The following is a 25,932-nucleotide window of genomic DNA, read 5'->3' as shown; positions in this document are numbered from 1 at the left end:
ATGAAAATCGGCCGAACGGTTTAAGCGCTATGCGCGTCACAGACATCCTACGGACATCCTACAGACATCCTCCGGACAGAGAGACTTACTGCTTTATTATTAGTAAAGAAGATTCATAGTATGAATTTAAAACAGTATTTTACAGAAACATTATGGTTACTTTTGATGATGCTTTGACAATTTCAAGTTAAAAATTAAACTGCCATTTTGGCAAACATTGGCAATAATGTGTTTCTGCCAGGAGATTTTAGTTTTTTTCCCCACCTGTGGCAAAAACATGCCAAACTTACAGTAGTCTCACAATTTTTTAAATTATTTATTCACTTTTTAAATAAATAACACAAAGTTAGTGTACATTTTTTGATCAGTTTTAATTTACTCATAGCTTAACAAATGCAATTAAACCTTAATAACAAATTGCAGTTAACTTTTCAATTTATAAATTTTTCTACACTATGAATGATTCTACTGTAGATAGCATTAATAGAATTTTGGGAGATTAAACGGGATTTCTATTTATTTAGTAAACCTATCCTGGACAAAAAAAAAACTTCTGGTAAACTATTTTCGAGGAAAATAAGCAGAAATAGCCTAAAAGCTGTAATGAGGATGCCATTTTTAGGGTCTCATAATACTACTTCAAGGAATAAGTTAGAACACAAGAGAAACATACCCTTAGGAACCTTCCACGAGAATTTTCTTTGAGGTCCAAATAATAACGTCTATTGTCTTTCACCATAACTTCACTTTTTAATTTTCCATCTTCAGGTAAATTGTCGGGATTTGGAGGACCTATTAAAACACATAGCCAATTAGTTAATAGCAAAAAATTTAACACATTGAAAAAAATTCAAGAGAAACTGGGTTTGCCGATATATTCTTCTTCTTCATCAGCACAACAGCCTGGTGCAGGCCAAGGCCTTCTCCGTCTGCTTCCTCCAGGCGGTGTGACACGTTGCCAGGTTTTTTGCCGATATATATATTTTGAAAATATCATGATATTTTTGATATTTACTCTTTGAAATATGACAGTTGCAATGCAGAAATTGTAAAAATAACCAAAAGAAATATACTATATTTGTACAGAATATGAATGCATCATTTATGTATTGTAAATAATATAATATTCCTTTTTTATTTTATATTCATAAAATTATTAGTAATATAACAGTTTTTATAGATTAAAAATGTCTAGTTGAAAGTTAAAAGTTGGTAAGAAAAAAGGAAAATATGTTGCACTGACTATTGCATGTTTTTTATTTCTGAACTAAAATTTGTTTAAAGTAGTTAAGCAAAGAAAAATGAGTAAAGCAGTTAATTAAAATAGAAATTTAAAGTAAAATATTAATTTTATAATACGTATAAGTATTACACAAAAAATAACATATAGCTTTGAATAACTTTCTCACGTTTCAATTTTACAAGATGTTTTATATTTATGAACATGATACTGTATTTTTTTTCTGTGTTTATTTGCAGGGTACACATATATGTATGTATATATGTAATCAGTTTTACAGAGCACATGAATATAAAAGTCATTATCTAATATAATATCCAGTATCAATACATTAGTTATGTTATATTTTATTTCTAATACATTAAACTATCACCTTTCACAGATGATTGTAAAAATCATTTCTATTTAAATGTCATTCAAAGTACGTATATTTTTACATAAAATTTATTTCATGAATATAAATAATTAATGAAAAACCAGAGTTTTAAAGTTGATGCATTATGATTACAGTACTAGAAGTCATTTGAGGAACCAGTTACTATTTAAACACTTAAGTTTGCACTGGTTGAAAATATCGGATATATATCAAAATATCGGATATTTTCGCTATTTTTGAAAATACCATAATATTTTCGAACCCAGAAGAGAAGACACTAAGGTAGGAGGCAGCAAAGAAGAGGTTAATTTCCCTCTTTCCAATGACAACAATCAGGTTTGTTTGCATAGAGTAAAATTGATTACAATTATATTAGGACCATGCATTTAGATGAAGTCATCTTATTGTATTATTTTTAGCATTACCTCAATTTTGACAAAAAGTACAGATATGACTTTTGTGCTAAGCACGGCTGTATTCAAAGCACATGCATGTCGTTATGAATAGAATACAACATCATTTAAATGTCCGTCGCGGTTTCTGATGATGGCATGGATCCAAGTAATCCAATTCTCAATGAATCGGCCGCATAGATCTGGCTGAATTTGAGCGATGGGCTCGGTTATGTTGACTTAAGGGCATTTGTCGACTACAACTTATTGGTATAGAACAGACCAGTGACTTGAGGAAACCCTATAAGAAAAGCCTAGCAGGGTCTAATTGCACAATCTTGGCGGCCAATTCATGCCACCTCAGCGAGAGATAACCAAACCCTAAAACCGTTCATAAAGAATTTGCATCACAGCATGCGCTGTGGGGCACGCAGTGTCATCCAGTTGGAGGAACATGTCTACATCCATATCTTTCAATTTGGGTCAAAAGAATCATTCTGTAGTACTTGTCAGCCCACAATCCAAACCAAACCAAACTTTTGTGGATGTGTTTCTGCCTGGTGCCTCATGTGGGTTGCTGTCATCCCGTATAGGGCAATTTTGCTTGATAATTAGCCAGTCATACAAAAATGTGCCTTATCGCTAAAGATTATTTTTCAGCCAAAACTGTGGTTTTCTTCCAAATGCTTCCCAGACGAGTCAGTGAACAAATGATGTATTCTATAGTCATAAACTTCAAGCTCCTGGGTCAGATGGATCTTGTACGGGTGTAGGCTCAATGGAGTTCTTGTGCAAGGAGAGAAATTGACCGACTAGGATTCTCCTGCATACTTTCAGACTGAGGTAAAAGTCTGGACTGATCTAGTGTTAATTTGATGCATGGCTGATTTTTAGCTGATTTTTACCGAATTGGTAGGCTCAAACTTTGGCACTAAACTTGGAAGGACCACCGCGTCTGCCATAAAATCGGTAAACCACACACAACGCTTGCACTAACGAATTCTCATTTTGATTTTTATTTTATCAGTTGAACATGCTGTTCAATAGTGAACTTCCCTATACCACCAAAATAACATGGCTGCCAACCTGTACTTGCACCAGTTGAAAGACTGTATCAGAAAGGCTTTACTTCTGAATTGAATTTTTTATTCATTTTTAGTCATGAAATTTTTTATCAGGTTTTGTACTATACTGATTTTTGGGAATCAAAAGTGAGGAGTTTTCAAGTACCATTTGAAAGTTCTCAATTTCTTCAAGGATGCAAGCAAAGCACTCAAGTAACTAATTTTAAAAAATAAAAAATGGAATATTAATTATTAAAATGATTGTCTTCAACAAATAATAGAGAAAATTTAGTTCATTAACACAGGAGTTCAGAAATTTTCGAAGGCAAAATTTCCCTCAAATATAAGATTTTTAGTCAAAATTAACTGTTTTTGTGTTAACTGGTTTTGATGTTTAAAAAAGTATTATGGAGAGAAAGTTACTGTTTCACACATTATTCAACACAAATTTGTCTGATGTGTCAATCAATGCCACTAGAGTACAGATGTTTTGTGTGGGTTCAAGTTCATAATAATTTAGAAATGAAAAATAGAGTATCAAAATCTAACCTAAAGAAGCATAAAGTTCACTAAATGAAGTTAAATGATCTCTGAATTCAGCTGCTGTAGACATTGCTAGAAGTAGCCTACTCTTCCGTCCAGCTGCTCCAACCTAAAAAAAAAAAAGTGAAATCTCAATACACATATGATTAGGCTTGCCAGACGTCCCAGTTTTTAAACAACATCCCGCTGTCCCAGCCGGTTTACTTCATGTCCCGGAAAAAGAAAAATTTGATTAGAAATGGCAAAAAAGGTCTAAAAAATAGTTATTTGTGAATAATTATTCAGGGGATTATAACTTTGTCATTTATATCATTGACTTGTAAAATTAATACCTTTAGTTTGTAAGGAGTTTTACAACAAGATTAAAACCAAAAAAGTGCAATAAAATGAAAAATATATCAAAATATTATTGAATTTTTCATTTTCAATCAAAGTGTTTTTTCTAACCGAAATAAATTGGAAATATTTAAATCTCGGATGTGAAACTTTCAAATTTTATCTGTTTATGTCATTTTTTTATTACTCCCGTTTAGGTGTATAATTAATGCCCCATTTATTTATAGCATTGAGAATAAAGTGCCCTATAAAACGCTCCAAAAAGTGAGCCAGGGCTGTGTACTTCTTCGAATATGCTTGGGGGGGGGGGGGGGCATTCCGGTGTCCCGGTTGAACATTTCAGAAGCCTGGCAAGTCTACATATAATGCTACCTGCTCACTTATACACCCTTTTTCATGTATCTTGCTCATACATAGAATGATTTTCAGTGGCTAGAGCCAAAGAAAGGTTATTTACAGAGATTAAAAAGTATCTTCCCACAAAAATGGGTCAAACTGTCAATGAAGGGGTTTTGGGGATGAAAAGAATACTGATGTCTCTTTGGAAATTGAAGTTTTATTTTAAGACTAGTGGTACTCGCACGGCTTTGCCCGTAATAGAAAATTAAAAGGTCTTTTGGTTCGCCTGTATATTTACAAATAATGTATGGTGAATTTTCTCGCCAATTGGCTTGTGCCCATGTTATGGTTCCACGTTACGATAATTTCGTAATTTACTCGTCCACGTTATGAGATTTTTGTTCTTAAAATTGGAATAGAAAAAGAACCACATCGAATTTTTGAAAAATCGCTTCGAGGTGCACACCCCTATGCTACAAACTAACTTTGTGCCAAATTTCATGAAAATCGGCCGAACAGTCTAAGCGTTATGCGCGTCACAGAGATCCTGACAGAGGGACTTTCAGCTTTATTATTAGCAAAGATGATTAAAACAGAATGGCACAGTATACGAAAAGTCTTTTGTAATTGAACAAGATATGGATATTGAAATATTAATGACATAGCAGATGTAGCCAAGTTCCCACAATCTATATAAATACCTTATTCAATCTTATTTGCACAGTTTTTCCATTTTAGCTTTACAGATCATTCGATACAAAAATAAAGAGGGCACTGCATATACTACATAAAAAAAAAAAAATCTATATAAATTATCACAATATAAAAAATGTAAAAGAAAATAAAAATTCATATTTTTACAAACACTGAGACTTAACTTTTAAAATTCAAGTTTAATTTTAAAATAATTTATGATCCCCCCAATCCAAATATGATTCTAATTAAACAGAAACAAAAATCTTCTTATCATAAAAATTTTATTGAGAAAAAAAGCTTGTGTACATTTTAACTTGTGTACATTGTGCATTTTTTAAATATACAGCACAGGATCCGTCCAGACTTTTCATACAGGATTATGTTTTAATAACATTGACAAATCTACTCAGAAATACGAAAAAATGAAACATGTATTAAAACAAGTTCTTCAGCAAAAGAAAAGTCCTGTTTGGTAAAGATGAACAATTTTATCAATTAACTAGGCAAACCAGCAGACCTTGTTCTGCCACATAAATTTTTTTCTAGGATTCAAAACCTCTGTTGGATATTTTACAGCTTCGTCAGAATCGCAAATTTTTTCGATCGATTTGTATGATACCAAGTCGCCAGGTTGTATCTCGAAGTTTATAAATCGTCAACCTCCATTTTTTGCTGCCAAATATGGCTCTTTCTGCCAACCACACATGATGCATGTATTGTGCACGTACATCGTGGTCAATTAGAACATTTTCTAGAATCAACGGTGGTGCTGAAATTAAAGAGCAATTTTATGAATTCAAAATTTTCATAGACAGTAAATTTTCATTCGTCGATATATGACAATGGGTCCGAGAATTTGACAGCAAATGGATCGTGTAGCATTTGGATGTACTTTTTTCAACTGGACCTTTTCAAGATTGCGATACAGTGGCGAGGATTTCAAGTAAACTTTAATCTCATCAGCGAGCGACGGAAATGTTTGTCTGAAATCACTTGAAGAGAGTAACAAAGTGCCTTGTTACCTTTTGGAAAATCGCTTGATGTACACTGCGTCTGGGTTGTTTTGAATATTCAGTGGCAGCTTAAATGCTGAATGAGCTGTTCTGCATTCATCCAGTAAAGTTACTGCAATGCCAGATGATGCAACGGATAATGTAATGTCATTATTAGATCACATTTCCGCAAAAAATGGCAAAATGAGAAATGTTTTGCTAGTTCCACATGGTGCACCCCCCTCTCCTGAAAAAAAAAAGCACTTTGACCTGCCGAAACTGACATAGGTATAATCGGAATGTCACTATCCAGATTTTTTTTTTGACACTTATTTTTTTCGAAATTGGGAATCGAAAAATACTTGTAACTCCTAAGTTTCACCCTTCCATTCTTTAATCATGAATTTCCCAATTATCAGAATACCCCTGCAAAAGAATCAAAGAGCGAAATTGAAAACCATTGCAAAAGCCTTGCTTAAATTATTCAAACATTTTATTTGTTAATGAATGGCAGATGGCAACAAATAAAAATTTTAAATCTTTGAGAGTTTTTCGATGTTTTGCCAAAGCGTTGTGTCATTTTGACTCATGGTAGCCAAAAAAATTCTAGATAGAGACACATTAATTTTCAGTATGATATATATACATTATAACGTACCTCATATATAATTCTCATACCTGCCAAATACACATAAAAAATTTCATAAAAAACGGTCGAGCTGTTCCGGAGAGGTTCAAACACAAACACCATGACATGACAGTTTTATGCATTAGATTTTTTGACTTTTTTTCGTATTTCTTTTATTTAGTATCTAAAATACCTATATTCCCAAAATTTACCCCTCATACTTTCCATTTTTTTATCGCAAATCTCCCAATTATTGAAATACTTCCAAAAAAGAATCAAAGAGTGAAACTGAAAGCCATTGCAAAAGCCTTGCTTAAATTAGTTTCAAACATTTTATTTGTTACAAATAGAAAATGGCAATAAATAAAATTTTAAATCATTGGGAGTTTCCGAAGCACCATCTAGTGCGGCCATGTTCCGATATTTTGCTGGAGCGTCGTGAAAAAAATTCTAAAAAGGGATTTCCTAATTACCTAGCGATATGAAATATACTCTATGTCCTAATCTCATATCTAACAAATACGCATAAAAAATTTCATTAAAATCGGTCAAGCCGTTTCGTAGGATTTCAATAACACTGTGACAGGAGATTTTTATATATATCTTGATTTCATCCCATACTGCCAAAAGGTTAAAAATTATAGCCTTGAAAAATTTAAAAAGAAAAAAAAAATTATTCGACATCTTATATACTATCAAGTGGAACTCTTAATTAGAGCAATAAAATTACCTCAGCTACTTTTATAAACCTTCCTCTTCTATTTTGTTTCACATCCAAATAAAACCTTTTAGACTGTATTTGTAACATTTTTGTAGCCAGCTCTTGCTCCCCCTGAGGCACCATCTGCCCTCCTGAAATATAAAGTTACATTTAACAAACAGGATGAGAAATTTACATATACAAAAACTCTACATATATTCTCTCTTTCAATCTTAATTTCTCAGATATTTATACAACTTAAATAATTCATAACATTCCTTGTCAGATTAAAAATTTTGTTAAACACAGCACTTGATTAATTTTAGAAATTAGCAGAAGTGCCATTTGGTTCACAAATTCTACAAAAATAAATTATGATGCTGAATCAAAAGAAATGTAACACCTTTCCATTAAGCTTCTCATTTTGCATAATGTTTCAAAAAAATGGCCATTTTAAACAACCCTACATATGTTATGCATTTAAAAATAAATTCATACAATTTTTTTTATATTTACAATGGCATGTCAAGCCACTTTCCAATAACTCTTTCTTGTCAAGTTTCTTGTAAGATAACATAATGCACTTGTTACATTATAATTGACACAATTTAACATTTTCTAACTTATGCAAAGCAAGCAAATGTTTTGGACAAGACTTGAAATTGTTTTGTCTATCAAATTAGGTACATTAATCCTGATGGCAATCTATTTTTTTACCATTGATCACATTTTAGCTCTTTCTTTCAAAGTCTGCAGCTTATAACGTAAATAAGTACCTCTGTGCATAAAAAGTAAAATCAGAAATAATGTCAAATAGCAAAATTGTAGTTTGCTGCAAAATGTGCAATTTGACGTTATTTCTTATTTTACTTTCTGCAGCTTATGTGAACCTTGGCTTTCGCTACAAAACCAAACCAAAGCTTTGCGGCAAAAACAAAGATCATTTGTATTTTTAATACTAAAAATAAACAAAGAAAATACAAATTGCAACTGTTATTTATTCCGTTAAATAAAATACAATACTTGTGTTATTTTAACAAATTTATTAAAATGAATTTTTCTATAAGTTAAACCAATGCATTATTAACGAATTTGACCAAATAACAATGAAAAATTGAAACAAGAACTATTAAACACTCTCTTCATAACAATATATCCATATAGATTGAAGGAAAATATTTTGTTCATAAAATATGCTTTAATTAGAGAATACTTTTCTAATGTTGAAATCATTATGTTTAGTTTATGTTGAAAATAAAAAATAATAAACTTAGAAAACTTCATTAAAATTTAATTAATTTCAAACCCTACACAAATTAAGTTAAGCTGAAAAACCTGGGAAACCATTGCTTACCACCAATAGAATGATATTCCATTATGAATAGATTTGTAATGGCAGGAGCTTAAGATATTTTGAGGCAGAGAGCCAGAGAATAACTGCATGAGATTCATAAATAAATAACTGCTTAGCATTTTAACCACAGTAGCACCACCACACTTTAACTCTGAAGATTTAAAAAAGCTTACAAGGGGAACCCTAGTAGAAAAATACCAGAATAGGTATTACTAGAAGAAAGTTTAGTAAGTGCAAAAACATTCCTATCTTTAAAATTATAACAGAGCCTTGCCATTCATTACCCTACTAACTTTATGTAACATAACAAAATAAATACATTCATAATTTTTGAAGTTAGCTCTCCGAAAGTTGTACTTTAGCTACCTTTTTTCAATATACATTTCCAATAATTGCAAGAGTTGAACAGGGTTCAAAATCATTGGAGAATTGGAAAGACTATCCTTAAGTGGACTAGTCAAATTGTCTGTGGACCAGTAACTTTCTTTGAGGATTTTCAATGCTGCTTTAGGTTATTGAAAAGTACATTTAATAAAAAGAGCATCTAATAAAAGTCAAAGAAAGTCAATTGTTTGCAATACAATTATGCCTTTAAATGCTTATGCCTTTTTATGTGAAATTCCAATTTAATTTTTCTGTTTAAAAAATGCAGCTGATTATAAGAATTTCAGTACAAAATGAGTTTTGATTTTTTCACTTTGATGTCATTTAAACAAATAATTATGATGTACAAATAAGTTTTAAAGGTTTTTTTTTTTCAATTTGACGCTTAATTGTGCAAAAATGGTTTCATGTCCAGTTTTCGAAGCATAGTCCATTGTTGGCCCCTACCTTTTCCATCTTTCTGGCAATTTTCGGATGGATACTCGAAAAAACGATGCATATTTTGATGCAATCCACGAATCAATCCAATTTTGGACTTCTTCAAAAGACCAGAAGTGCTGTTCTCAAGAGCATGTCATCGACGAAAACAAATAGTAGTCGGAAGGAGTAACGTCAGAACTTTATAATGGGTGGGGTGGGATTGCCCATTTCAGGGTATTGAGGTATGTTTTAACCAGCGGCGAAACATGTGGCCGAGCGTTATCATGTTGCAAAATTATCTTGTCGCGTCTTTCCTTATATTGTGACCATTTTCCTCGCAGTGCTCAGCTCAAACACGTCAATTGAGTTCTGTAAATTTTTTTGGCACCAGTCTTCGTCCAATATAGCCTCCAATTCAGCATCTTCAAACTTTTGTGGCTGTCCATCGTGCTCTTTGTCGTTGATATCAAAATCATCACTTCTAAAACATCTATACCAAAACCGACATGTGGAAATCGATGAAGCATGTTCCCTGTAAGTTTCTTGCAGCATTCGATTGTCTTCAGTTGCACTTTTCTTCAAATGGAAGCAGAAAAGTAAACTTTGCTCCAAATTGTGTTTTGTTGGCACAAAAGTTTACATATTCAGATCACACAAAAACTATGTTGTTTCGACTTCAGTGAAATGTCACATACTGAAAATGAAAGCCTAATGATAAGGTTATAAAATGAAGTTAGTTGCAATATTCTCTGTTTCGATTTAATACCAGCGACACCATCTCTTGAAAATCCTTTAAAACTTATTTTTACACCAGATAAATAAATTAGCATTCTATTCCTTCAAATAAAATACTAATCAAATATTTTACTTGGATAAAGAATAAACTTTAAAGAATGAAATTAGGTTTTAAGCAGGATTTAAATAATCACAGAATTTTTTTAAATCAGAGCATTTTCCTGTTTACCAACTACTCCGGCACTTTTTAGGTAAAGCTTTAGGTCTGTCATATAACATTGAAAAAGTGTTGGGTAATTCCGATGACCTGTTCCAGGTTCCAAGCATATGTCATCCAGTGAAAGGAAAGTAACTGTTACTACTAGACCACCATGGGTTGTCACTCACTGGTGGGTCACAATACACTAACAAGCATTCTATTTATATTTATAATTACATGAAAGTTTCTCAACTAATCTTTTAAAAAAAAGTATAGGTTTATTTTTATTTCAAAAAATGAACGTATTAACACGTTAATCATTTTCTATCGAGAAATTTCAGTAGTTTTTTTACTTAAATATGTTTCCAACAACATTATTGGATTTATACATTTTTAAGTAAAAATTTGATGCATATTTTTTTTGTTAAAGTCCTTTTTTGAAATGCAAAAATACCCTCAATATGTGATGTTCACTTACATTCAAGTAAATATAAAATAAATGAAACAAGGTTTTTATATTTAGTCCAGATTTTAGAGAAAAAATGAGGATGAAATGAGTTGTTATAATAAAAGTTTCTAAAAACTTGGTTTCAATATTTGCAATTTAGGGAAGCTTTGATCTAAAAAATATTTCTCTTGAATGAATAACTCTTGGACAAGGCAAACTTGTCCAGGAAAACATTAAAAAAAGTTCTATCTTGATCAAGATAAATCATGTTTATTATTGAAATTAAGAAATGAAATAAAAACAATCTCTTTGGTTGTGTCTATTTGAAAGTATACAGAAGTCTAATGCAGATAAGACAATATATATATATATATATAAAGAGAGAAGAGAGAGAGGGGGATTCTCTCCTTTTTATGATTTTTAAATTGGAGTTAAACTACAGTAAAACCCCGATTATTTAAGGCTTGTCAAGGGACTGGAAGAAGTTATCATTAAATCAAGGAGCATATACATTCAATGCAGTTAAATCCGGACTAATAAATTGAGAAAATAAGTTGAATCAGGTATCGGGTAATCAAAGTTACACTGTAGTATTAAAATTTAAATATTAATTTTTAAAGTCATGGGTCAGTTAATTTGATCAAAAAAGTACAGAATTATTATTCAGTCACACTTTTGTTTCAATAACTAACCATCCTATTCTATTAAAATTTACTAAACTCAGGAAACTTCTGTGTTGCATATATGAATAAAAAAGATAAGGATTAATCAAAAAGTAAAATTTTGGTATAATCAATTCTTCTGGTCCAATTTGAATGAATGGCTAGGCTCTATGTCTGTTTAAAACATTTAAAAATTTAGTAAAATTCATTGTAATGTATTAAAATATCTGAATTGAAAAATAAATAATTTGAAAAACAAGAGCAAGAAATGAATTTTCAGTGAAATGCTCCACATTTAAATTGGAATAAGAATAGCTAGGATTGCCAGATGTCCTGTTTTGATCGGGACAGTCCCGGATTTCAGACAAAATCCTGGTGTCCCGAACGGTTTACTTGGCGTCCTGGAAAAAATTTCATTTGGACTTTTTTTTTTGAAATAATAACAAAGAAGGATTATGAAGAATTTTTACTTTCTCTGTCTTTCACCGCACTGTATGAAAAATGAAAACTATAGACAGGGTTCATACTCTATTCGGATGAAAAAATTCTATGACTTTTCCAAGACTTCATAAAAATTTTCATGACCTTGTTACATGAAGAGAATAGCACTATTTAAAGTCAAGCTTGCCATTTTTTGGAAATGAGCATTAGCTATGAAGCTCACTGCTATGTGAATGCCACTACCTCTTAGAAGTTTGTGATGGAAAAGTATAAGTGTGCACCTAAAAAACTTGACTATTCTTATTTCTCTACATCATATAAATTTAAGTAAAGTAAAAATACAGTGAATGGAATATAATGATGCTTAAATCCTCATATTTTTTTTAATTAACAGGCAGAATAAAAATGAATGGGACAAAGGTTGAGTGAGTCATAAGTCTCAATAAATTTAATTCAAAGGTTGTCTTTTAGCATCAACAGTGCATTTAATCATCTACATAACTTGACAGTTTTTTGGTTCTTTAAAGCAAAGCTGCATTCTTTAATAAATCCATGTTTCTAAACCAGATATTTATTTATTTATTTAAATTAAAAATTCAGAAGTGAATAAATCTTCTCATTCAAATGTACTTGTTTGTTTATTTGCACATTTTCAAACGGCATATAATTAATAGGTTCAGGAATTCCAGAACATAGTGTTTGATTCATGATATTGAACGCAGCAGTGGGTCACATGGATTATTTTTGCGGGCCGTATATAGGGCATAAAATCAAGAACGTGCAAGTTTGCAGAATATAAACTATTAGAAGTGTTGAAAACAATGGTAAATTCAAGATGAGTGATGTCCAAGCAGTAAAATCACATTGCAAAAAAAAAAAAAAAAAGAGACGAGCTGCGGCTACAAAAGTGGATGCAATGAGATTTCAAAATTCAAATTTGTTTTTGAGATCGTTCTATTTTCCAGTTTTATTAGCTTTTATATGTTCAATACTGTTAAATTACTCTAGGTTTCTAATGCTCTTTTAGCTACTGTTACTTTTTCTCTCGCCAGCACATTTTTCCATGACTTTAAATAAATTTCCATGACTTCAAATAGAAATTTCAATTTTCCATGACTTTTCTAGGTCTGAAATTTACTTATTTTTTTCCATGACTTTCCAGGATTTCCATGACCTGTACGAACCCTGTATAGAAGAACGATATTCTGCTAATAAATTGTAATGCTGTTCTCATATGGTCGAGTCCAATATTCGGCTCTGAAGGGCACAGCACCAGAGGAAATTTATTTTGCTGTACATATGATGAAGGAATCTATGGTTAATGGCTTAATGACATGTCAATCAGATTAGATTGTGCCGATTTTTACAATTAGATTAAATCTAAAAAAGACTTTCTGAAAAAAGTTCTATCCAATGAAAAATATTGTTACTTTTTTTTAATTCCTCATTTTAAATGTTCTTGTTTAAGTAATTTGTAAATATTGTCTTGTAAAAAAATTAATGTTTAAATTCATATGCTTGTATCATTTATGATTACCCGTATTTTAAGTTTATTATTAGGACCATTTTTTTTATAGCATTGACAAAAAAAAACTACTCTAAAAATCAGACAGCAATGTGTACCCTTGAATACCCATGGCACTGTGTGTGTGGGGGGGGGGGGGCGGCTGGCATTCCAGTGTCCGGGTTCAGCATTTCAGAAATCTGGCAAGCCTAAGAATAACAGAAGGGAGAGAGAGAGAAAAAAAAAATCCGAGGTAGGAAATAAAACATCTCATATGTAAAAAAATGTGTGTATTTTAAAAATGACGAAAAAAAAATAAATAAATAAATAAGTGAATGATTGAAAAATTCGTTTATTGTCAATGGTGTTTGAATTAATTCCAAATCATGACTTTCAAAAACGAAGTCCGATCATAATCAAATTGTTTATAAACACAAAAGAATCTCGCAGACGATACCGGCGAAGTGCCTGCTCAGAAAAGCAGTCATGTTTTAGCATAATCCACTTGAAGAGGGAGAGAAAAAAAAATCGGTGATCTAACAGCAACCCTTCCTACCCGATGGAGCACCTTTCGTCATACCGAAGCGGACATTGACCTCGCCAGACAGTGCATTAACAAACCGCGCAGCCGTCGCCCTACATTTCCGTGCGAGTTAAAAGGGATGAAGGCCACCCAGACTCCCAGATTTCTCCGCCGAAATTGAATATTTGAGCTGTTTCCCACACAAAACACAAATCCCGGTTTCTCAAGGAGACAATCTGTGAACCCGAAATCTGAAACATTGTAGATTCAAATTAATCGAAGAAATAGCGAAAATCGAAGCCTTTTCGCTTTCCGAAAAGCATCTTGTGGCATCGACCAGTGATACAAAGTATGCGTCTGGGACGTTCGTTATGCAAGAAGGAACCGGTGGGCGGTCGGCACCGGTTCCGAGATTGTCTTTCACCGCATGAAAATAAGTAAAGCAAAAAAAAAAAACGTATTTCAAAAAATCAAAACCCCCACATGCCGAGATAGAAATAATCGGGAAAACCCCGCAAATTTTGGGAAAAAAACCTGTTTTTACGAAAAAAGTTCATTTCCACTCGGGGAAAATTTTAAAACTGAAATTTCTAGCACAGAATTATGTACTCGGAAATTTTCATGAACACTTTCATTCTTTTTTTTTTTTCTTTTGTGCTCAGTATTCACATGAAAACATTATCTTTGCTGATGTAAACTAAAAATAATTTGTTTCCCTGCACACCCAAATGTTGTTATTTGCTACTTTTTTCATCATTAATGTATGAACAGAATTAGTACACCAAAAATATCAAATAGTAGAAATGTTTAAGTAAAGTTTTTTTTTTCGTTTAATGTGTATGACATATAAATGCATGTAACATTTTTTTAAAAGTAATTTCAGTTTAAAATCTCACAATATGTAAAAAAAAAAAATAATAATAAATCAGTTTTTTGTCGAACATTTGATTCAACCATTTACAAAAAATCACATTTTGCTCAAAATAATGGTTGATTGATAACTTTACTAATTTATATTTATTTTTTCTTTCAAAGCTACAGGCTACCCCCCCCCCCCTTTAACAGAAAAAAGTTTTTGGCAATTTCTGCTTAAAAGAATAACTTGGAATGCAAATAGCTTTTATGTTTTTATCATTTATATTTCCTAAGAAATGTATCTATTTAACACATTTTAATTTGCAAAAAAGTAAAAGTGGCAAAAGGTAAGGCTTTTGCACTAAAGGCATACGATGCAACTGCATATCTTCGCATCTTATGGTCATTAATCCATATAACTGCATAAAAATGGCAATTTTTCAAAATAAACATATATTACTAGACTATGTATTTTCGACTTCTTTTCAGATTTTTTTTTTCCATAAAAGAACAACAAACTATTTTGTTATTCATAAAGAACAAAATATCAGGTGACATGTGGATTTTCCACAGGTATGGATCTTTTTGCCCCCCTCCCCCCCAAAAAAAAACGATTTTTTTTATATTCCAATGTCAAAAAATGAATGGGAGGGAAGTGTATGAAATTGAAGGCCTCTCTTTTACATAACATATGTCTTAATTTCCCCTCAGAAAGTTTAAGGATTTTCCATCTTGAAAATGCAATTTTGATGATCTTTGGTAAAAGAGGTTTGAGGGTGCTCTCACATCCATTTTTTGAAACGACAGCTGTTATATCCAGTGATGTTCCCATCAATTTTTCTGAGGGTATACTTCCAGTAATCTATTACACACAATTTGTGCATGTGATCATATACATAGTATGTCATAATATGAAAGTTTATGAAGCTTGAGGGCTCAATATCTAAAAAATGCTTGAGAGTATACAGTGTATATGGAGTATACCCTATGTGCACACCACTGGTTATATCTCTAATTATGTTAGTAAAAGGGCAGTTTGGGAGCTCCCCAACAATTTTTTTTTTTAAATTATAGCTCTAAAAACGAAGTTTTAAAAGATTTTTGATGATGCTAAGGGGAGGAGAGATTCAAGGGCCCAACTCTGGTAGTTTTTTTTAATTTGTAGTTTTAAAAATGCATTTTAAACAATTGTTGGTATTGCAAGGGGGGGGGAAGGGAGGGGGAGTCAGGGGCATCCTCCCAGTCCGTTTTCGAAATTGAATCTTTTAAAATGTAATTTTAGATTATTACCTATTATGTTATAGAATGGGAGGGGGGGGGGGGGTAAATAATTTTTCGAAATAATAGTAACAAAAAGTTTTAAATGATGTTTGATAAATCTTTGGGGTCAATCCTCGGCAATTTTTTGAAATTGAAATCTTCAAAACACGATTGTGAGACCATCTTTGGTAACGATAAGGGGACCAGCAATCTTTCCCAATTGAAGCTACAAAAACATAATTTTGATAGACCTTCAATGATGTTAGGTGAAGAGTTTTCGGAAGCTGCTCTCCAGAAAATTTTCAAAAATTCAAGCCCTGAAAACTAAATTTAAGACAATCTTTAACAATGTAGGTGAGAGAGGGGAGGGGGGGGGGGGGGGGAGGGAGACATTCCCGTGGAATTTTTTTTTAGGTTAGCTGTTAAAATGCAGTTTTTAGAAAATCTTGGATAATGATAGTGGGAGGAGAGGTTTGGGGGCTCTTATTCGGTTATTATCAGGGAATTCTGACGGAATTTTTTTCGAAATTGAAGCTTTAAAAACAAAAGTTTAGACGATCTTTGGTGGAAAAGGGGGGTGGGGGGGTGGACATCTTGAATATTTCCGAGTTGAAGTCTGAAAAATGAAATTTGAGTTTTTTAAATAGCATGTAAAACTTTTAACAATTCTTACCATTGACTAAAACAACTTTTGCCCCCCCCCCTTAGGCCACGGCCTATTCAACATATTTATGTATTAACGTATTATGTAGGGTCACACGGGGGAATTATGGGTCACTCTCTTTCCGGGGTAAATAATGGTCACCAACTTTTTACAGTTAAAAAATGTTTTTGAAAAAAAAAACTAAATTGCAAAAACAATCCTGTTTTAAAAATGTTAAAAGATGGAGCTATAACCGAATTGATTCTGTACTTGAAAATCAGATATACTTTGTTGTATATGATGATAAGCAACATATTCTACAATGGGGAAAGTAATTTAATTTTTGGACAAAGAAAAAGCAGAAATCAATTTTCTGGAACAAAGTGTTGGAAATTTTAGCTTGTTCAAGCGAGATATTTCTAGAAGTAATTTGAAATAAGTGCGTTTTTTTCAGTTTAGTTAATTGAAAATGAAAAGAAAAATCCTTGCAGTTGATAGAAACATGAATGATGAAGGTAGCATACAACTATTAAAGAAAGTTCTTCATCCAGTTGTGGGCTTAGAGCAAAAGCCAATCGTAGTCGTCTAGTTCAAATTATTTCAAATATAATATGTGCTTTCTTAAACATAAAACTTTTTGCCATTAAAAAGTCTCTTAGTGGGCTAAGAAATGATAAATTACAATAGTTAAATACTTTTGACATGGATTACTTTAAAAAAAGGGGGGTGACCTGTATTGCCCCATGCATGACCCATAATTGCCCTGATCCGGGGTAATTCCTGGTCACTCATTTAATTTAAATAAATAAATAATAATGTAATTTTAGGTAAAGGGATTATTTGAACAATTTTTCTAAATTGTGTAAGTTTACTCCATGTCAAATTAAATCATTTTATCTTTTATACTTAAGATTATATTAAGATGTTATGGTATTTTGACCCATAATTGCCCCGTCTGACCCTATATGTAAACATATTTATGTACGTACAGTGCTGGTAAAAAAAAAATTGCATCACCCTCGCATTTTCACAACAATGGGATTATGTGAGAAGTTTTGGTCGACTGTTTAACGATGAATGTATGTGAAATTCTGCAAAACTTATGAAATAAACATTCAACAGCAGGAATCAGATAATTGTTTATGTAGATCAGGGCCGATTCTGGGCCAAGGCAAACTACTGACCCTATGCTCATTTTTCCATTTCTGAACCTGCGTGCGGGTTTAGAGAAAAAAAAAACTTAACCCCATGTCAATTTCAGTCTAATGTCAGGATAAAGGTTTTTAAATTGTTACTTACCAGTTTTGCCCGATGGCACGGATCAGAATCATCCTGGAAAATGACGTTTGGAACTGAATTAAAGTGATCCTTTATAGTAAGAAGCAAATTCTCCTCCAAAATGCCAATATACAACAGAGCGTTTATTGTTCCTTGCACAAAGTGGAGCCCATCAACTACTTGATCAGAAATACATCACCAAATCATCTGGGATATGGGATGCTTGACTGTGTGTTGAATGCAGTCGGGATGATATTCTTCTCCTTTGTGGCGCGGGTGATGCAATTTTTTTTACAACCACTGTATGTATTTTAAAATGTGTCAGCAACCAAAAAATTCAAATTGTTTATCAAGAGATTAGTTTTATCGAGATTTATTTCATATTTAGTTATCAGGCCCTGCAGGAAAGTAAAAGATATGCAAGTCCTTTCATGGTTCAAATTATGCAAAATTTTAATTGATAAGAATTTTACGGATAATCCGAATTTTCAGTAATTTGAGGTAGTGTCAGCCCCACTTCAGATTTTCGAGCCTTTACTGCATGTTAAAAATGAACTCGTGAAGAGTTTGATTTCCAATCATGGAAAAAATTTAACTACCAGTATGAATAGAATCGGTTTTGGTCATTGGACGTGGCTATAGGAAATAATAAAGCTCAAAATGAGTTATTAAAATCTCAAGTCGTCAACTGGATAAGTGGTGACTGTTTAAGTCGTCGTTTCCTTTTGGTCCCGACAAAGCCATATTCACTATAATATAAAAAGACCCTATTTTACTCGTCACCAAATTTAATTATATTCCGGTTAACTAGTCATTCAAAAATCGTTTTCTAAAATTAATGCTTCTCATTGAAGGGGAAAGCATAATTTTAAACTGGATTCCATGTGCATTGAAGAAATTTTCAGTGAGGAACAAAGACTTTTAGTGCTTTTCAACACAGTGCTGTTCAAGCAAACATACAGTATAAACATTCTATAGAGATCTATATCACATTTGAACAGAATTGCTCTGCAGCTCAGGCATTTTCTGTTATGCGACATACGTCTCAAATTTAGTAGTATTCTTTGGGGTTTAACACACATTTAATTTTTGAAACAACTGCTGGTGAGTAAAACTACTAACATTTAGAAGAGATTCTGAGTAATGATGGGCATTATTGATTTCTCATAATCAAATCGCTTGATTATTCAAGATCACCCGAGAACTCTATTATTGTATTTCGAGTTCTCGATCATCACATCTCGAATTATTGACCGACACAGCTCGAGTTCTAGATCTCAAAAGATCTCTTTTCATGGGTGCCCATATGTAAAATTGTAAGGGGGGGGGGGGGGGTCTCAGATATTTTTACCGTGGTTTAGCAGGATATTTTCCCCATGGAATCTGATTTCAGGACAGATTAGAATCATTAAAATTTGACATTTTTACAGGGTTCATACTCTATTTGGATGAAAAAATTCCATGACTTTTCCAAGACTTTTTCATGACTTCAATGAAAATTTTTATGACCTCGTTACATGAAGAGAATAGCACTATTTAATCTCAAACTTGGTAATATTTGGAAATGAGCATTAGCAAAACGTCTATATGAATTAAACAGCCTCATTGAAGCACTTACTCGTAATGGAAAAAATATAAGTGCACACTTAAAAAACTAAAATATTCTTATTTGTACATGAAATACACGTACACCGCCAGCTCAGTCAATTCCAGCCGAGGACTGCAGTTTTGTGCTTATTAGCACTAATCAGCCCGGCATAGGAGTGACTGAGCTGGAGCTGGAAAACCTCTTAAGGAAGCCAAGAGTGCCAAACAAACTGGTAGCTAATACAGAATTAGCACTGACCAGACGAGTGACCGAAACAATGGTTTGGTTCAACTCGAATTTTGAGGGCAAAGGCAGGTATATTCAGTAAGTTACCGCCCTATAGCCAGGGCTAAGGCAGAAATTCATGAAATCATGTATTTCATGTATTTCTGCCTTAGCCCTGGCTATAGGGCAGTAACTTACTGAATATTCTTATTTGTCTTCACCATATAAATTTAAGTAAAGTAAAAATGCAGTGAAGCGAATATAATGATGCTTAAATGTCTGATATATTTTTTTAAAAACAGGCAGAATGATATTGAATGGGACAAAGGTTGAATGAGTCATCACTAAGTTTCAATAAATTTGCTTCAAAAGTTACCTTTTAGTGTCAACAGTGCTTTTAATCATCCACGTAACTTGAAAGTATTTTGGTTCTTTGAAATAAAGTCACATAGTTTAGTTCTTTATGTTTCTAAACCAAATCCTTTTTGAAAAAAACCATTCAGTAATGATTCAAAAGTATATTTATTTTGTTTACAAATTTGCATATTTTCAAATGCATATAAATTAATAGGTTCAGAAATTCCAGAACACGTTTAATTACCGACATTGAACGTAGCAGTGGGTCGCATGGATTAGTTTTGCGTGCCGTATGTTGGGCACTACTGTTTTAGAGCATTAGAATTCCTCTTTTTCTGTATTCTATCGCCTGACTTAAGATCTTTATTTTCTAAAACATTCAACAAATTAAGATAAACTCTGATAAATTTAATAATAAAGTCCTTACGAGTGATGGAATCGAACTCGCATGCAACTGAATTGCTTTTTTTTCGAGTGGGCGTGGCAAAACTAAGAACGTGAAATTTTGCTACTACAGAATATGAAACATAAGAAGTGTTGAAAATAACAGAAAATTCAAAATAAGCGATGTCCAGGCCGTAAAATCACATCGCAAAAAATGCCAAGCGGCTGCGACAGAAGTGGATGCAATGAGATTTCAAAATTCAGATTTGATTTTTGGATCGTTCAATTTTCCACTTTTAATAGCTTTTATGCTATGCTGTTAAATCACTCAAGATTTCTAATGCTCTTTTAGCTACTGTTCTTTTCTCTTTGTCCAGGACATTTTTCCATGACTTGAAATAAATTTCCATGACTTTCAATGAAAGTTTCAACTTTTCATGACTTTTCCAGGTCTGAAATTCTGTTATTTTTTCCCATGACTTTCCAGGATTTCCATGACCCGTACGAACCCTGTTTTTAATAACTTATTCATTAATGGCTGGAGAAGAAATGTTTTTACATTTTTGAAAAGAAAAAAGTACTAAAAGGAAGGAAGTTCTAATTTCTAAGGCAGGCTCGAGCCCCCCCCCCCTGCCTTCCTATATGGGCGCCCTTGTCTCTTATCAATCAATCAAGTTCTTGATTTAGAAAGATCTCTATTATTAGAAGTACAGGATTCTGAGATTATGATTAATTTTAAGTTATCGATATGCCCATCACTAATTCTGAGCATTCAATGTGTTTCCAAAAGGTTGTGTATTAGGCCTCATCGTTTCAAGATGACACTGTAAAAAGTTAGTTCTTTTTAAAGTTTAGTGATCCCACATTTTCCTTTCCAGTAGGTCTACAAATCAGGGTTGGCAAAAACCAGTTTTTTTTTTTAAATAAAACCCAACTAAAGCTGGGTTTTTAAAAAGAAATGAGGTTTTTTCTGTCTTTTTTTAGGGAAAATGTGGAGTACTTGTAACATATTATAGCGTAAGTATATGGACAAAGCGCAAAAATTGTCTTGGGGTAAAAAAGCTGGAAAACTAGTTAAAATTCAGGGTTTTCTGAAGAAAAGTATAAAAGACGACAAAACCCAAGAATAGTGAAGTTTCAGATTTTTTACTTTCCATGATTACCAACAGTTATGGCAAAGTTACTTCTCAAGTGATAAAATCTATTGTTCGTTTTTAATTACTAAAATTTTTTTTTGCATTTTACTTTATTTTATTTCATTTTGTTATGCAAAACTACTGTAGAACGTCAAGTAGTTTAAATTCCTTTTCACTGAATTCCAGCTTAATCAAAACAATTCTTTGAACTTTATGTTGCCTGTTTTTCTATTTCTGTGTACAGAGTAAGAAATATTAAACTTTTTCGTAAGATAATGAAAATACTGTACATCCTATTCTGTTTTCTGTCTGACCGTTTGAGAAACCTGTTGATTTCTAAAAAATATACTTGTTTATTCGAGATTTGTGACATATTGGTTTGCAGAAAATAATTCACATGAAAGCCTTTTAGCTAGAGTAGTTTCCTCTGTACAATCTACAAATATTGAGAAAATCAGACGTGACAGGACTAAGTCAAGATAATTTGAGTTATTTTATTGACCAGCTAAAGAAAAAAGTTTAATATATTTATTTAAAATCTTTGAAGTATTTTTTTTTAATGCCGTCAAGAGTTAAGAAATACTATTAAAGTTCAAAATTCATTTTTTATGTCCATTGCCTACGGTAAAGAACTAAAAAATAAGTTTAAATTGGTCAATTGTGAAAGTATTTAAATTAATCAATTTTTTAAAAAAATTCTCAGAAAATTTTTAAAAAACCAAAAGTGGGCTAAATAATGGGTTTTTTCAAAAAAACCCAACCCTGCTACAAATGCAAAATCACTGGTTTCAACCAACTTGCTTGTCCTGTGGAACGTTGCTAAAAGCATTTATGTACGAACTTCACCTTCTCGGCTATTCTTGATGTTCAATTAAGGAGTTTCCACCTGCCCCATATAAATCCTGTACTACCACTTAATGGGAATAACTAAGTTTTCCATTCTTCCTATTTTCTAGAAGAATAAATTTATGTAAATTACTTTGGTGTGTATTTTCATAAAATACATAAATTCAACCCATACTAATTTATTTATTTTTTAAAGAGTTTTCTTTTTAAATGATTTTACACTGCATTTGAAGCATTCAGCGGGTCACAGATTAAGTATCGTTGGTGTAAAACTTCTTAAACTTCTAAACTAAATGTGTATAGTGCAATTATCTTTTCTATCAACATCAATCTGAAGAAGAAAAATGGGGTGTTTGTATTTAACCCCTAGTCTCTGGGGTAATGAAACATGATTTCATTTCCTAACAAACAGTTGACAATAAATTTGAAATTGAAATTTTGTTTCCCTTTATCCCAGTTGACCTGATCGATACGGTTGACTTGACACCTCATGGCACCGTTCAACTATCTCTGCGGCACCCACCTTGAGAACCTCAAAAATCAAATGAAAAATAACTTGTTTTTCATAATGATTACTGACTTACATAATGCTGGGTAATTTTGTATGGTCAATTATATGTTGCTCCCTCTAGATTAGGAACATCAAAAACTTGGTACAGCTATATGCACCAAATCAGAATACAATACCAAAAATATTGTTTATCCACTTGCGTAAAGCTAGATCAGAGGTTCCCAACAATCAGCGGGTTCATCGTTTCCCTCTAGAGGTTGGCTGAATTCCATTCCCTTAACCCTTTTTTTCCAAGAAAAACCATTAATTACGCCATTGAGCGAAAATGTAGATGATTTAAATTTTAATTTGAAGTAAGATCAGGAACGACCTGATGGGAGGTCGTGGGAGGCTATTGTGACCTTCCAAAAGTTTTCTTATTCGGGCAATTTTGTCTGACAATTCGGTAAAACAAGGAGGTCCATTGGGCGATTTCGCAGTTGGTGGACGTAAGAATTAGAAAAACAAACAGATTTTGGTTAAAAATTTTGAACAGATCAAAACATAAGATAAATAAATACCTTTGTGCTGAACAGTAGAGTAAGAAATTAACAACGTCAGAAAAGCACAAATTTGCAGATTACTGCAGGCACGTATTTCCGCGTTACAGGGAATGCCTTTTTCAATGCAAAAAGTAATGAGCTTATGGATGAAAAGACATCCAACAAAAGTCAAGAGCAGATAAGCATACAGCTTAAAAGATAAAAATAGCAGATTAGCCAAACACCAATCAGAAAATTATAAACCAGTAAGGAACCAATAGGAATGCAAACAGAGGCCAGGAGCTCTCTCTGAGGTACAGTAAGGCCGAAAGAAAGGATGGACAAAGATTGGAAGAAAAGGAAGAAAGAAGAAATTGGACAAAGATTAAGCCAAAGCTTAAACAAAAAAAAAAAAATTCAATAACCGTGAACCACAAGAAAGGAAAAGCAGAATGGAAGGGGAAAAAACACCAAGGAATGAAATAAACCAAAAACAAAAATTTTTTGGAAAAGGAAAAAATAAAGATAAATAGAAGGGGGGAAATGTCAACCAAGACAAAAAAAGTTAAAAATAAACTAAGCAAGACAGATTAAAAAAAATGAATGGAAAAAATGGATGTGGAAAGGACGGTGTTCAAGATATGGGAGCCAGGCATTGGAAAAATACGGAACTGTCTTAAGATCATTAACTAAGTTAGAACTGTTCCTCAAGATATGGAAAGATTTCCAATGTATGTAGAATTATTAGGCATAAAAATAATTTAACAAAAAATTTTATTGAAAAAAAAAATTTTCAACTCACCGTGTCCGACACATGAGCTGAATGAAAAATGAGACTAGCAAAACTAAAATCTAAGATTCAGGTCAATGGCTTAATCTGCAACATTGTAACTACTCTCATGTAAAAAAAGAGCAATAATGAAAGATTAATAACTCATAAATATGTTTTTTAATTTTAGAGGCAATAAGTGCCAAAATATGGAACTTGGTATTGCTGTTAGAGGTAAAAACTTGGTGTCGAACGAATGTGTACAAAATTAGCATGGTGTTGGACAAAAACAAAAGTGTTGAAAACCAATTCTAATTATTTTTATTCTTGCTTTAAACCTACAGTAATATGTTAATGACAAAGAATGAGATGTTTCGATATGTAGAACAATACATTATATCAAATATTTTCCAATGTTAATTGTCTCCAACTTCCAATTGGAATAGATGGGAAAATTTAGAAAAAAAAAAAAAAAAACTTTTTTTTGCTTTTGTAAAGATTTTCTTTTCTTTTGGCCATTCTCAAAGTGCCCTTCTGTCCTATGCATCACAGAAACTTTAATCTTTTTACTATTTAACTAGGTGATGCATCCTGGGTAATGTACAGACTCATAATTAACCATAACCCAGTCATGTACTTTAAGATGTGCAATGAATTCCATATCTTCAAATTCATCTGATGCATCAGTTAGAATTTTTTTTTCTTTAAATAGAAAAACCCTCTAAAAGTATTTTTGAGGAAGAAGAATAAGAGACAGTAATTTTTCATTCACTGAAATTGCTTTGACATAGTGCACACACTGAATATACTAGGAACAGCAAGGATTTTCTTGCAATATTGGTACTAAGTTGCTGAATTATGCTTATGCACACTCTCTTCTGATAATGTAAATATTATGTGTACATCTGATTAAAGGAAAAGTCATACATATGCATAGCATACTCTTTGCAATTGATCTCTGGTCATTAGTGCTTGGTTGGGTTGAGCCCTCCTTTCATTTCACTTCATGCTTTTACATGTACAGTCTTGAGCAAAGAAGAGACCGAGGGGACATGATTCAGTTGTTTAAGTTTATTAAAATGAAAGATGTTATGGGGCTGAAGTTTAGCACTGAAAATAGGACAAGGGGTCATTGTTTTAAGCTATTTAAATCTCAGGCTAACATGGATATTAGGGAAAATTATTATTACAGCAGGGTAGTGGAACCTTGGAACAGCTTACCGGAAGAGGTGGTAATGAGCAAAGGAGTAGATAGTTTTAAGAGGGCCATTGATCTTCACTGGGGATTGTAAATTGACTAGGACCAGTCTAGCTGGGCCCAGAGCCTGTGGCTGGTTGTCACTTTTGTATTTCGCCACACAGTGTCGTACATACTTTTTATTGCCTCACCAATGCTGTCTACAACCTTCTCGAAGGGACGTTATAAAGAAACTTCAGGCTAATTTTGCATTGAATTTTTTCTCAATAAATGTAAATTTGTCGATAAGAATCTTTGCTGAAATTATGAGCTGGGTTCATCTTGAAAACTTGTAGATTTTCAATGCTTAGATATTTGGTTTTAAAACATTCTAAAAGGTAGGTAA

The 25,932-nt window shown here is 32.5% G+C and overlaps 1 protein-coding gene across 1 annotated transcript in view; it reads right to left on the bottom strand.

The window, feature by feature from the left end:
- LOC129225745 (transcriptional activator protein Pur-beta-like) overlaps positions 1–25,932 on the bottom strand; it is a 57,175-nt gene that overhangs the window by 24,964 nt on the left and 6,279 nt on the right. Inside the window, exons 2-4 of the mRNA XM_054860244.1 lie at positions 7,337–7,458; positions 3,622–3,724; positions 674–792 (exon numbers count right to left, since the gene is read on the bottom strand). Of these exons, the coding sequence (XP_054716219.1) occupies positions 674–792; positions 3,622–3,724; positions 7,337–7,450 (336 nt within the window). The 5' untranslated portion in view covers positions 7,451–7,458. The remainder of the gene's footprint in view (positions 1–673; positions 793–3,621; positions 3,725–7,336; positions 7,459–25,932) is intronic.

The sequence above is a fragment of the Uloborus diversus genome, chromosome 7 (assembly GCF_026930045.1).
Source record: "Uloborus diversus isolate 005 chromosome 7, Udiv.v.3.1, whole genome shotgun sequence".
NCBI lineage: Eukaryota > Metazoa > Arthropoda > Arachnida > Araneae > Uloboridae > Uloborus > Uloborus diversus.
The sequence above is the reverse complement of the archived record's forward strand: the minus strand, read 5'-3'. Positions and strand labels throughout refer to the sequence as shown.